The sequence below is a fragment of the Grammomys surdaster genome, unplaced genomic scaffold (genome assembly GCF_004785775.1).
Source record: "Grammomys surdaster isolate TR1022 unplaced genomic scaffold, NIH_TR_1.0 125742, whole genome shotgun sequence".
In the NCBI taxonomy this organism is placed as follows: Eukaryota; Metazoa; Chordata; class Mammalia; order Rodentia; family Muridae; genus Grammomys; species Grammomys surdaster.
In genome coordinates, this window is record NW_021620574.1 from 1,501,535 (window position 1) to 1,515,748 (window position 14,214).

The window sequence follows — 14,214 nt, forward strand, 5'->3', positions numbered from 1 at the left end:
CAGGAATTCCAAGCCAACATGGGAAAAGCACTGAGGCTCTGCCTCTGGCTAAAGAAACACGGGAGCTTTTGTGAGAGAAATTGAAAGAACGTTGACAGGTAGTTTTGAACTGGGAGTATCTTATTGTATTTCAGTGCTGAAAACTTTCTTGATTCTCCATCATGACCTTTATTGTGTTTTCTTTTTTTTTGATTGGATTGGTTTGGTACTGATGGTGGGACTGTATCGGAGACAGGGTCTCGCCACATAGCCCTGACTCACCTGGAACTCTCTATTTAAACCAAGCTGCCCTCAAACTCCCAGACATCCACTTGCCTCTGCTTCCCAAATGCTGTGAGGAAAGGCGTGTCCCACCGTGCCGGGCATCTTTGTTGATCACCCTTTTCAATCTGTTACTAGAAGACTTGTGTTTGAGTCTGTAGCTGCTAAATCTTGGCATGAAACTCGTCCTCCAAAAAGTATTGTGTAAGAAGGGGTAATGAGGCAGGGGGTTGTAACTCAGTTGATAGAGTACTCTAGCATTCACAGAGCCCAACAGTTGGTCCTCAGAACTCTATCTATGAACTGGACATGGTAGCCCCATAAGTTCTAGCACTCGGGGTGCAGGCAAAAGGATCGGGTATTCATCATTATCTTCAGCACATGGGAAACTTGAGGACAGCCTGGGGTGCTTGATACATTACTTCAAAAAATGGAGATATAATTTAGAATAAAAGCTGTGAAGAAAACGCAGCCATGAAGGAGGAGCCTGCTGGCTTTATCTTCTTAGCTAGTGTCTCCAGAAGCTCTCCCAAGATTTACCACGAGGTGGCGCTGTTCGAACTTTACCCCTGAGCTCTACCAGGATCGTTAGATGGGTCAGTTGCCCATCCAGGACTGTTCAGGAATGCTCTAGACATCTCTTTTTACCAAGAATTAGGTAAATGAAGAGCCTTAGGACAGATGTTTAAGAGAAAATCTGACAGACCACAGCATCTATGCAAGCACAGACCGTATCTATCCTGTCATTCGAGGTATAATATTAGAATCTTGTAAAAGTAACAGTGACCAAAACATAATTTTTGCTGCCGAGGATCTGAAAATAAAGTCCCATCCAAATCTACCATTCTTTATTATATCTTAGACTCACACACACACACACACACATCACACACGCACACAAGCACACACACACGAATTCACACGCATACATGTCTGCAGAACACAGAACACATGCACATACACACCACATACACACACAGACACACACACATACTCCACATACATATATACACACACATGCCCATACACCTGAGTTCGCACACCACATTCACACACACTCCATACACACACACACACACACACACACACACTTGCTCCCCAGGACTATTCCCCTGACCCAGAAGGCCATCTTCATATGACATCTACTCTTTCAGACTACTCAGGTATCTAAATTGTTTTTTTTCTCGAGCTTGCAGAATGGCACTAATCAATGGTCATGTTAGCGTGGCCCCTGGGGAATGTTCTGACTCTCGATTGCTTCTTCCCAGGATGCTTCTGCACCTTGCCCTTCTGCTCGCTGACACACCCTTTCCTGTTCTATCTTCCTCCAGTATACAGCCGCTCTGTCAACTCTGGTAGCTTCCTCTTCCAGAACCTCTTCAGGGCCCATCTAGTAGGGAATAGTATACGCTCCCTAACTCCAGAGGCCTGTAGGCTACAGACTCATGTGAAAGACCCCGCGAGACCTTGGTGCCATTTACCCAGAAATGAAGCGAACCAGCCTGGCTGCGGCTCGGCTCAAGGATTCTGCGGGGCGAGCCTGTGTGTCTTCTTCTCTCAACAACTGTAGGAGAACCGGGTTTCTCCTCAACACAGCTCCATAGTGGTGATGGCTTTGGGAGACACTGCTTGGAGGTGGAACATTGTGGAACATTGTCCACTTTCCCAACATGCTCCAGGGCCCATCTTGGCCCTTGGCGCGTTTTGGAGAGGAAGGGAGGGAGGGTTGGTGCCGAGAGTGGGAGCCAGGCCCATCGAGGTCCCGGGAGTGAATGCGGCATTGTTGGCCAGGCCAGAGTCACAGATAATTACCTCAATTAGTGACAATGGGAGAGTAATAAATACAGGCTTAGTGTCTCCTACCCCACCAGGGCTCCGAAGATTAATCCAGGCTGACGGGCGGGCCCTGAAAGGCGTGATGGACAATTCATTAAACTCCCCAAATGCCGCACAACCTGGGCGTGAAGGCTGAGTTAGCCCCCTGGGGGCTGCGCCTTTGTCCTGATTGTGTGTCTCCGCCACAGCAGAGCCGAGCAGCCCCTAGAGAGCCGGGAGGTGAGTGGGGCTCCCTGAGCCGGGCCAGGCGGAGGGGGGATTAGGCCTCGGTCTGGCCCTGGTTGCCCTGGCACACTGGCCCGGCCTGACTGGAATGTCCGTCGGGGGGAGCGGACCGAGCGGAGGGGCGGGGCCGACAAGGTGGAGTAAGGGGGGCACACAAAACCAGGGGCAGGAGGAGTTAATTAGACGCCAGCCGAGGAGGGCGAGGGGCCACAATAGGGCTGAAGGGCCGCCAGGGACGGCCCCTTCACTTCCGAGGATTAATAGGGAGGAGGGAGAAGGGAGGGGTTCGGCCATGGAAGAGGAGGGCTGCCCCTCTTGCCTAGATGGGCACCTACTTAGCAAGTCTGGGAGGCAGGACGCTCTAGTAGCCTGGTCCGTACCCTCAGCATCCCACAGAATGGCTGTCCCTTCCTACGTGTTGGTTCACAGCAGTCACGCAGAGGATGGTTGGGGATGAGAGGAAGAGAAAGATCTTATCCACCAGGAAAAGCAAAGGGGGTAGCATATTCAGGGGTCTTCTTCTCAGCCCTCTTCTCCAGCCCCTCATATAACTACTCTGACACAGTGCTTGTGCTGGATAGCACCCTTCCCTTCCCTTAGGAGGTTGCCAGGTCCCACCGAGCACAGAGGCTGGAGCTGCTGTCACCCAGGAATAGGGTGTGTGCATGAAGTGACTACAGGTGTGCGTGTACCACACTACACCCGCTCAGTGAGTGGATGAACAAACCAGCTACTTCTTTAGGAAGTGGCCCAGGGCTGCGTCTTGCCTGGCTTTGAGCCCTTTTACGCTGGACACACGGCCATATACCAGGGAGGGTGGGGAATCCTATGCCTGAGGTAGACAAAAGTCCAGGGCACGCGTCTAAGGTGCCACATTCACCTGGGAAAGGAAAAAAAATCAATAGATATTTCAGTTTCTGGTTGGAAGCTCCACTTCCTCCTGGGCCTTCCTTCTGGGCCTCAGGGAATAGGGCAGCCCTGGCTCCTCCCTAGGTGCCACCCCACCCTACCCCCTCCCAGGGGATGACAGGGGAAGAGTTGGCGGCAGTTCCCTGGGGCATATTTATAACCTGCTGCTCTCTCACCAACCCAGTGTGTCTGCTTTTAGCCCAGACGGGGGAGGGGGCCAGGGGGTGGTCTGTCTCATGCCTGGCCCTGGCCTGGTGTGGAAAGAGTGAGTAAGGGTGAGCGGTGGGCAGCCCTGCACGGATATTCCTGCTCACGCCACAGCCAAACAGCTTATTTTCTCCTCGTTTTTTGTTATTTTCTTCCCTGGAGCAGAGGACTGAGCCTGCCTGGGGCCGTAGGGAAGTGGGGGGGGGGGAGGATGGACCCTCGGGTATTTGCAGTTACCACTGACAGGGTTTTTCCGAGGTGCTAGTGTCAGGGTGTTTGGGGAGTCAGTGTGCTGACCCCCCAGGGACCGTGCAGCCCGCTGGCTGTCTCGGTCCTCTCAGCTTTTCCGCCACCCCTGGGATATTTCAGGACTCGGACTCACTCGTCCCCGCAGCTCTGAGTGAGGTCAGCTCTGTGTCCAGGGTCCCTGCCCCCTGCTGTGTATTTGCGTGGCATCTGAAGACCAGGAGTGGGTTGAAGCTTCAGGAAGGTGCGTCAGGCATATTTCTGACGACATTATCTTGTGGCCATTGCCCCGTGCTTTGAGCCCTGAGACTCTTTCTAGGTATGCCTACCCCTTCTTCCTTACTGATCTACTGATCCAGTTGAGGGTGAGGACAGCGCAGACAACACAGGAGACAACACAGGTGATCATGACAAGAGAGTCCTCCCTACTAGGCAACACTTGTTGATCCCACAGCCCCATCACCCCACTGTCCTTGGGGATCAAACCCACCCAGTCCTTGCGTCACACATTTTCAGCACTTTTACCTGAAGTGTTTCCTTTTATTAGTGAGTGCCTTATTGAGGTCTGGCCTTATTCTGCATTTTCCCACGGCTGCACCCTTCTTCCAAGTTCCAGCCCCTGGAAGAGAAGGGTGCTTGCCATTACGAAGGCTTTCCTGTGCACACAGAGGCCTTTGCCTGTGTGCCTCTCTTAGGTTGACAGTGTTTGTTGGTGTGGTTGATTCCTTGGCTGGACCTCTGGCTTGTAGCTCACTGTCCTGCCAGCAATTGACATAAGGCTGGTATAGAAAAGGTATCAGTAGGTGTCCACACAACCCAAGCTGTCACAGACACTATGTCATTTGAAGCCTATCACCTCCTTAAAGGACAATGATGAATATTTGAATATTCTCAATTAAGGGTCAAAGCAAAGGAGACAGAAGACAAGAGATGTGTTGAATACCCAGTTAGGGACAAAAGAGGGGTGGGGGAAGACTCTTTTTCCAACTTCTGCAAGTCACGTCTGCTCAGCACACAGTTTCCAGGCCCATAATTTTACTTCCTGGGGTGGGATTTGGGTGAGGTTGGTTGGAGGTGGCTTGGGTTGCTTCATTCTGTTACTTCTCCCTAACACTGGGCATCGAGCAGCAGTGGCCCAAGCTTACACACTCTCACACGGGCATACTCGTGCACGCACACACACGTGTACATGCACATGCACACATGCATGCTCACACACACATTTGTGCCCTGGGACAGCCCAATAACTTCTTCCTTTGGGAGAGCTGGCGAGCTAATAGCTCAGCTTGGGTTAGGATTGACTCTAGATCTCTGCTGGATGGTCTTCACTGGAAACCCAGAGCCTCTTCTTTTTTTTTTTTTTTTATTTATTTATTTTTTATTATGAGTACACTGTAGCTGTCTTTGGACACACCAGAAGAGGGCATCCAATCTCTTTATGGATGGTTGTGAGCCACCATGTGGTTGCTGGGATTTGAACTCAGGACCTCTGGAAGAGCAGTCCGTGCTCTTAACCGCTGAGCCATCTCTCCAGCCCCCCCCAGAGCCTCTTCAATGTCCGATATCCGAAGTTGTATCCACTCATCAGAACTGAGTCGGTACTAACTTTGCCAATGGAGAGAAAGGGAAAGAAATGTCACTGTAGGCTTGAGCAGGCCTTGAATCTACTTCTCTACCCACTCACAGAGTCCAAAAATCAACAGGGATCATAGTTCACGCCCCCCTCTCCCACCAGAGTTGATAGCCTGCAGTGACAGCAAAGGATTCTGGGGAGAAGAAGAAGGAGGAGGAGGAGGAGGAGGAGGAGGAGGAGGAGGAGGAGGAGAAACAACTCTCCAGTTGATTGAGACCAGTTATGGCTCTTGCAAAGGTGGGGGTCTTCTGCCTTTCGGGTCCTCTCTTGTGGGAAGGGGCTACGATGAAGGTCAGGTATTGGAGTTTAGGAAGGGTTAGTGTTCCCTGAGCCTATGGTTGGACAAGGAAAGGAGGAGGAAATGACTGGCGTCAGGCTTAGTACTGTGAGCAGGATTCTTATCCTACTGACTGGTGACTGCAAGGACAGAGGTGGCCTGCAGGTAGTTCACAAAAGGATCCTCATTCTGTTTCATTGTGGGTGTGGCTAGCTTACTGATTTGGTTGTGGACCAATTACTCTTGGGGTAATCTTTTGATTGAGCTCTAGGTCTCACTCCTAGGTCTGGATGCTAAGGTTTCTGTTCCTTTCTTCTTTCCTTTGAGCATCTTTAAGCTTTCTGGTCCAGCCCTAGGGCCTACTGTTAACCCACAACTTTAAAAAGAAAGATTTATTTATTATGTATATGGCATTCTGCCTCCATGCATGCCTGAAGGCCAGAAGAGCACATCAGATATCACTATAGATGGTTGTGAGCCACCATGTGGTTGCTGGGAATTGAACTCAGGACCTCTAGAAGAGCAGCCAGTGCTCATAACCTCTGAGCCATCTCTCCAGCTCCAACCCATGACTTGTTATCTGGATGTCCCTTACCTCTAGGCTAGGGTTTGGGTGCTAATAAAGTATTTCCAAGTCTTGTAGAAGAGTATAGGAGGTGGGCCTTCCCATTGCTCAAAGCTCAGACTCCAGTAGAGGACGATGTCCACCCCAGGAGCGATGACACCCTTTCTGCTTGGGCTTTTTTTTTTTTTTTCAGGACATGATCACAGCTATCATTTCATTGTAGCCATCTCCCCAACTCTTGTACCAGGAGAACTAGACTCTTGGTGTGCTGAGTCCCCATCAGGTCGGTGGGCATGCTTGTCTTCATCACTTAACTGATAGAATAAGAGAAAGAACCCTGCAGGAGCTCCTGAGCAGGCCTTTCTCTCAGGAGACCTGGATCCCTAGTTAGCCTCATTTAGGGTCATCCAAAGGTCAGGATCTCAGGGTCCTCTATCAGGCCCAGGAAAAGAGTTCTTCAGCAACTATATCTCTTCTGTTTGGTTACTACGAAAGGACACTGGAAACCATGCTGTGTTCTGGATTCAAGGACCAGAGTCATTGATAAAAATAGATATTTTATTCCTCAGAGGAAGACACTACATTGGTGGGGGTGAAGAGCCACTAATAGCTACAGTGGAAGGAAATACTGATCCGGTGGGCAAGGGAGTCTTTGAGAAACAGTAAAAGATAAAAGGTCGGATAACAAAAAGGCTGGCGAGCCGAACAGAGGAGTGAGGTGGGGTGAGGGTGGTCTCTGCAACCCAGGCTGGAACCCGGCACAATAAATAGTTTTATTTACATAACCGAACACGTGGCTCTGCGGCCACGTTTCGTGCAAATTATTTACACTCTGATGAGGAGGCAGGACAGGAAGGGGTGGGAGGTGCTGAGGGAGGCATGGTTCACAGCTGTTCAATGGCTCCAGGACAGAGGCTAGGAGAAAGTAGGTTTTTCCTGCTGGGTCCCAGCTTTCCTTGCCCTTTCACTTCGGAAACGCTTCAGCTACAAGTGGGAGGGGAAAGGCCTTGAAGCCCAGAGGTGTTGGTTACAGAACGTAAGAGACCTATATGGACCCGGAGACAATCGGAAGGTGATACAGAGAGGTCGCCCGGCACAATATATCAGGGACGGCAACACCTTCACGAGCTCACCCTCCAGCCCCCAGCCCCATCCCAGAAGAAGAATCCTCCTCTCACCCCCTGGTCAAATTGGGGGAGGGGCAGTGCAAAACGGGTCTCCCGCGAAGAGGGAGGAGGTAGGCTGAGGCAGGGCCCTCGGGATGGCAAAAGGGTTAGAGCTGCCTCAGGCAAGTGGTTTTAGGAGTCCCCAGGTAGGAAGTGGGAGAGATGGATCGCTGTGAACCCCGGAACTGTGGCTGGACGCGCTAGGGTGGGCGAGCATCAGGGCCAGCGAGTTTGTCTGAGGAGAACTGGAAGGGAGCGCTCCCGGAGGCGCAGCGTCTCATAGACACTCGTGCAGTACGCGCGTGTGCGTGCAGTTGCGGCAGCTGACGTGGCAGCACCAGTGGAAGGTGCAGTTGCAGCGCTCCGTGACGCGCTGCGTGCGTGTGCGGTGGCCCCGGCCGCAGCACAGCAGCTCGCAGCCGTCCAGCGCGGGAGACGAGCTGTTGCAAGCTCGCCCAGCGGTGCCAGCTGTGCCCAGGCGGCCACTGTACGTGCAGAAATTGGGCGATTTCTCGAAGTAGACGAGGTCGTGAGGGGAGGGCGGCTTGTGCGCGGGGTCTTCGGGCTCCAGGCGCAGCAGCTCCGCCCGCGACGCGCGGTTGCTGCCTCGGTTGCCGTAAAGGACGCGGGAAGCGCCGTCGAAGCGGTCGCGCAGCACGTCGCCCACGGCGCGCAGCGTGGGCAGCCGCATCCAACACGTGCGCACCGTGCAGGAGCCGGACATCCCGTGGCATTTGCACTCTTGGCGCATCTCAGAGAACACCGTCTGGGGGAGGAGGGGACGACGGAGTGAGGGAAGGAAAGGTCAAAGCCAACATCCCACGAACCACCACCCAGACCTCCCCACCCCCACCCCACTCCGGTCAGGTGAAAGCTGTGGAAACGTCAGCCAAAGTCCAGGGGTGACTAAGCTCGGGAGAGAGAGGAAACGCAAAATGGCCAGCTGAGATAGGGACATTCGGCCAGACTCTGCTCCACGCCAGCGAGTCACTTTTGATCTTTCAAAAGTGTGCAATGGAGCCATACCAATATGTCCCATGTGTTGATAGCCTGCTAACCTCTTCTGTTCCGACGTCAGCTCAGGAATCCCTTTGCCCTCAGCCACCACCTCTTCTCTGTCCTCCCTCCTAGAATCCCACTTCCTCAGGAAGCCTCCTTCCCTGTGCTTCTGTTCTTGTGGACCGTTACTTCTCCCCTGCCACCGGCTCCGGACACACCGACGTACCACGTACCGTGCGCCCTGCCTCGTTGTTGTGAAGGTTCATGAGGAAGCGTAGGTCCCTCCCCTTCTCCCCAGAGTCCACAAACTCTCGGCCGAAGAGGCGCCCGAAATCGATGTTGTCGCTGCAGCCCCCCCAGTGCCAGTCGGGGCCCCCAGGACCGCGCCGACGATAGTCGCAGGTACAGGACTCGATGGAGCCTTCGGAGCAGGAGCGTGCCACCGAATGTGTGACCCCAGCGGAGGTGATCGCGAAGATAAACGCTGTTTCCCGGCAGCCTATGAGTGAAGCGACCCCGCACCAGTTGAGAGGACGCGTGGGGCCAAGTCAGCACCCTCTTCGGAAGGCTTGGTACCCTACAGTCCCACGCCCTTGGAGTCTTGACAACCCGGGAAGTGCTGAAAAGCTGGACTCCAGGTCTCTCAGAGAAAGCAGGTGCGCGTGCGCGAACCCTGACTCCTGTCTCCTCGCCACACTTTCCTGAGACTCTAGAGCCTGGCGGGACAGCTCCAAGAGACTCTGCATAGCCAAAATCGCTCTACTGGACCAAACTAGTATTTATTGGTCGTGCAAACTTTGCTGGGTGCGAAGCACAACCCTGGCCCTCAGAGATCAGCTTCCCAGGCACCTTTGAGGAAGGCTAGGGAGAGAGGCAGCTGTCGCCTGGCGCCCACGATCCGGAGTTCCCTTTCTGTGGGTTAGCGGCTCAGGAACCTTAAAGATCATGCTCAAAATGTATGGCTGGAAAGAACCTGGTGCTGACTTATGTTAGCACCCGGCACCAGGGGATCCACAGGTTGATCGTGTAACCATGGGACGTCTTCCCTGCCTTCGCCCGCCCATGCCCTGGAGCTGACCCTGCTTTTCCCTTAATCCCGGAAGCGTCGCTTTCCTGGGCACCCACCTCGGTTGACGATCTTGCCGAAGAGGTGGGGCCCGGGGGCAGTGGGGCAGTTCCAGCGGCGGTTTCGGAATTGCCACTTGCACTCTCGCACTGCACTCTGCAACCCTCCGCTCACGCTGTGCAGGATCCCCGGGTTCTGTCGGATCAGTCGCCGCTGCTTGCGGCTCAGGAGCTGCAGACTGGGCTCTAGCACCAGCTGCAGACTCTTGGAATCCGTCAGCAGGTTCGTGGAGGAAGCTATGTTCACGATGCCCCTGGTGAGACGTATAAGGGGTTCAGTCCGGGGCAATGAGCATGCATCCTAACCAAACAGTCTGTACCACCCTGTCCTTGCCTGGCCCTATGACCTAGAGAGAGCAACGGAGGATCAGTAATAGCTCCCCAGAATCTGGTAGAACTGAGCTCCAGGAGTCCTGAGTCTAGTGAGTGGTCAGAAAAGGCATGACTACCTTAGCTCTTCCTTTCTTCTTCAAGTCAGCTCTTGAGGAAAAACCCCACCTGCAGCCCGCCTTGAAACGCTTAGGAATTCCACTTCCTTCTCACCTCGTTTCAAAGCTAATAACTGGTTTTTTGGTTCAAGACCTGAGGGACACCTGAGTACCCACCACAGCGAAGCTGGGACCTGTTGCTCAGCGGAACCGGGGTTGTATTAAGTGGGGAATGGTCTCTGAGCCTGGTGTATCTGGGCTTCTGCATGCAAATGATGCGCCCCACTTCAGCAGAGCTAGTTCTAGGTGAGAGCACCCTGGATGTGAAGTCACAGTGCAGGAGGGAGACTGTAGGTTGGTGATCCCCACAGCGTGGGAGCTGGGTAGGGCCGGTTCCTGGCTCTTTGCCCCAGGACAAGTGGCGGACCCCGTACTCGCTCACTTACCACCATCGGCCACTACTGTTGGCGGCCAGGGCTGCGGGCAGAGCGGTCAGTGCCAGTAGCAACGTAGCAGAAACCCAGCTGAGCAGCAGCGCCCAGAGCCCCATGGCCTGCCTGGCCTTGCTGGTTCTGTGCTGCGGTTCTGGCGACTTTGGTTGCTGCCCGCGACGGTGGGGCTGGACACAGCGGCGAGGGCAGTGGTGAGAGTTCTCAGGCCGGCTCTAGTAAGTCTGGAGGCGGGCCGCAGGCAGCATGGCTCGCTGTCCTGGCTGGTGGGCTGAAGCAACCACTGCGGGAGGCACCGCCTCTTATAGTTGCGGCTCTAACTGCGTTGAGAAGAGGCTGCCCCTCCGGGCCGCACTAAAAGCACCAGGGCGCACTGGTCAGGGCCACAGACAATGAGTAGCGAGCGAAGCTGTGGCTGTAGCGGGTCTGAGCAAAGAGCTGACAGGCTAGCCGTCGGGGCTCACCCCCGCCCCCTGCCTGGTGGCCCCCGCCTCCAGGTCTGCACTGGCCGCCGACCCCTCCCCTTGGGATGGCCTCCCACGCGCGCCGGCCTCACTTTTGTGCGCGTCCGGAGCCCGTCGGGGACTAGCATCCGCCAGGGGGCGCGGAGACAATGTGCTAGGGACAACCTGTTTGCAGCCTGGATTGCCTTCCCCCACGCGCCGGTGGGGCTGTCCTCTCGATGTCCGTCCGTCCCCTCCGCCCCCCACGCTGTGGTCCCTTCTCTTCTCTATCCTGAATGGCAGGATGAAGGTTGTGGTTCTAGCCAGCGACTCTGTGGAGACGCTTCCTCACCCAGGAACCCCGACGACGGCTGGACAGAGAAGGAAAAGAAGGAGACAGAGCATGGGTGGAGCTGTGGTCAGGGATTCCCGGGCGTGGGGTGTAGGGGTAGGCTGAGCAAACCGAGCTAGTGGCAGAGAGAAACTCAGAAGCACGCAGCAGTTTGCCTATGTGGGTTAGGGGAGTGTAAGCATTGGTGTGTCACCCGTGAGAAGAAGTGAAAGTGTACATGTGTTCTGAGGGTGCGTGCTCCTGTGTACTGGTGTATCTAGAAACTTATAAAGAAGGACATTTTGAGCCCTTTCCAAATAATTGTGTAATTTGGCCCAGGACAGGGAGAGCATGAAGTCATTTTGTTACAGTCACCGCTTAAAACAGTGTATCAGGAAGGAGGTGGGGGCGATGGCAGGAGAGGTCCAGAAGACTGAAATCGTGTTTGCAGGTGGGTGCATGAGTGTGAGTGTGACTAACTACGTGCACTCGTAGGTGTCATTCTGTTGCTCTGGGTACCTGGTGTCACCCTATGGCATGTTGAGTCACCTGTGCTTGTCATTAGTGGAGGGAGTCACGAAGATGAACCAGCCCTGTTTCTCTGGCAACCAGGCTCAGAAAGAATGGGACAGCCGAGTAGCTGTCAGATAGAGTTGAAGACCTGAAGAAAAAATGCTCACAGGAAGAAGCTGGTCTGTTTTGTTTTTGCTCTTGTTGCTGGTTTTTGTGACTGGATCTTGTGTGACTCTACCTAACATAAAGATTTAATATGTAGAACCCATGATGGTCACCCGACTGCTGGGATTACAGGCCTATCCCACCACCATACCTGTCCAGCTCAAGATGAACAAAATTGGGGGTACAGAGAGATGGCTCAGTGGTGAGAGCACTGGCTGCTCTTCCAGAGGTCCCTGGCTCTGTTCTCAGCACCATGTAGTGGCTTACAGCCACCTGTAACCTCCAGGTTTGTAAGTTCCAGGGAATCGGGAGCCGTCTGAACCCCACTGACACCAAGAATGTACAGGCGCACACACATACGTCCAAGCAAAACACTCACACAGGCATCAAATACATCTTCTAAAAAAGACTTGAAAAGATTAACACATTTGTGCCTCCATGTATTTTCTGATTTTTGTTGGATTTTTTTTCTCCCAGGTTTCTGCAGTGTCCCCAACACCCCATTTTCCCCCACTCTCACCCAAGAGCCTCAACTCTTCCGCTGTGAATTCTTCTTTCCTCCAGATTCCAATTATCTTCAGGTCCAAAGCAGCCTTGGATTATCAGGCTGCTGTTCCCTGTGTGGGATACAGAGGGTACTGCCAGCCCGGTTATCATGCACCACTACCTCACAGAGAAGCTCCCCTCCCCCAGGAGCTTATTATTTCTCCTCTCTTCCATTGCACAGAGGAAACACTTGGTAAGGCAGTGCTTCCAGATTCCAGGTCTCAGCTAATAAATGAATCAATGTCAAAGCCACATCCCCAGTGTTTGCCTCGCATGCATAAAACCCTGATTCGGATCCCCAGCACTGGAAAAGCCAGGAATTGGTGGCTCATGGCTGTAATCCCAGCACTCAGTAGGCAGAAAGATCAGAAGTTCAAGGTTATCCTCCACCTCCTGACATTCTGGAGACACTCTCAAAAACCAAAAGCAAGACCTGTTGTGGTGCACGCCTATAATCCCAGCACCTGGAAGGCGAGGCAAATGGATCTCTGTGAGTTCAAGGCTAGCCTGGTCTACATTGAGAGTTCCAGGGCAGCCAGGGCTACATTGAGAGTCCCTGACTAAGGGGAAGAGGGAGTAGGTAAATGCACATGCTGCCAAGCCTGAGGATCTGAATCCTTGAGCCCCACTGGATAGAAGGAAAGGAGACAGACCTCTGACCTCCACAGGCACATAGTGTCCAATGTGCATGCAGACAAAGGGACAAAGTAAATAAGAAAAAAAAATTAAATGGACAGAGAGATGGTTCATTGGCCAAGAGGACTGACTGCTCTTCCCGAGGACCTAGGTTCACCAATTCTCAGCACCCAGGTCAGGCAGGTTCTAACTGCCTGTAATTCCTGCTCTAGCTTCCGCCAAGGGCATTCACATGAAATGTGAATACACATATGGACAGAAATAAAAAGCTATAAAGTAAACCTTTTTTAAAAAAATTTAAATGTAGGGCTGGAGAGATGGCTCAGTGGTTAAGAGAATGGACTGCTCTGCCAGAGGTCCTGAGTTCAATACCCAGCAACCACATGGTGGCTCACAACCATCTGTAATGTGATCTGATGCCCTCTTCTGGTGTGTCTGAAGACATTGTACTCATAAAATAAATAAATAATTATAAAAATTATTTTAATGTATGAACAAAACAACAGCAACAAACCAAAACAAAAGGCCTTCCCCAAACAAAGAAGACCCAGCAGGTGAAAATGTTTGCTGGCAAGCCAGGTGACCTGAGTTTCATCCCTGGGACCCACTTGATGAAAGCAGAGAACTGAGTCTAAACAGTTGTCTTTTGATCTTGGCAAGCTTGCACACATGCGCGCGTGCACACACACAGGCACGTGCATGCAAGCTCACACACACACATGAGCACACACACATAGACACACATGCACACACACACAATAAAATATAAAAAGATTGCTCCAAATGTGAGACAACCCTGAGATATGTAGCAAGATCCCATCTCAAACAACAACGAAGTAATAATTAATGAAAATATAATAAATAATCCCCAGACCAACTCTGTGTGGGGGTACATGCTTGCTAGTTCCAGAACTTGGAAGGCTGAAAAAGGAGGATTAAAAAGCCTTGGGGACACCAGGCTTGGTGGCACCTGCTTTTCATTCAGCACTTGGGAGTTAAGAGGCAAGTGAGTCATGGCTGTGAGTCTGAGGCCAGCCTGGTCTACATAGTCAGTTCTAGTACAGCCAGCCTGGGGTACATAGTAAAATCCTATCTCAAACCCAAACCCAAACTCAGTTGTTATTTTTTGCTTTTTTGCTTTTTAGGGGTAGAGGGATCTTACTGGTTTGTTTATTTGGTTTTCTAAGCCAGAGTAGCCCTGGCTGTCCTGGAACTCGCCCTGTAGATCAGAATGGCCTCAAACTCAGACATCTG

At 52.7% G+C, this 14,214-nt stretch overlaps 1 protein-coding gene across 1 annotated transcript; it reads right to left on the minus strand.

Annotated features, from left to right (window-relative positions):
* Window positions 1-6,695: 6,695 nt before the first annotated feature.
* Window positions 6,696-10,761, minus strand: Wnt1 (Wnt family member 1). The gene is made up of 4 exons (XM_028788351.1): window positions 10,324-10,761; window positions 9,450-9,703; window positions 8,558-8,823; window positions 6,696-8,091 (listed from the first exon to the last, which is right to left on the minus strand). Exons 1-4 carry the CDS (start codon window positions 10,425-10,427, stop codon window positions 7,603-7,605), a joined length of 1,113 nt encoding a protein of 370 aa, XP_028644184.1. The 5' UTR covers window positions 10,428-10,761; the 3' UTR covers window positions 6,696-7,602.
* Window positions 10,762-14,214: the final 3,453 nt, after the last annotated feature.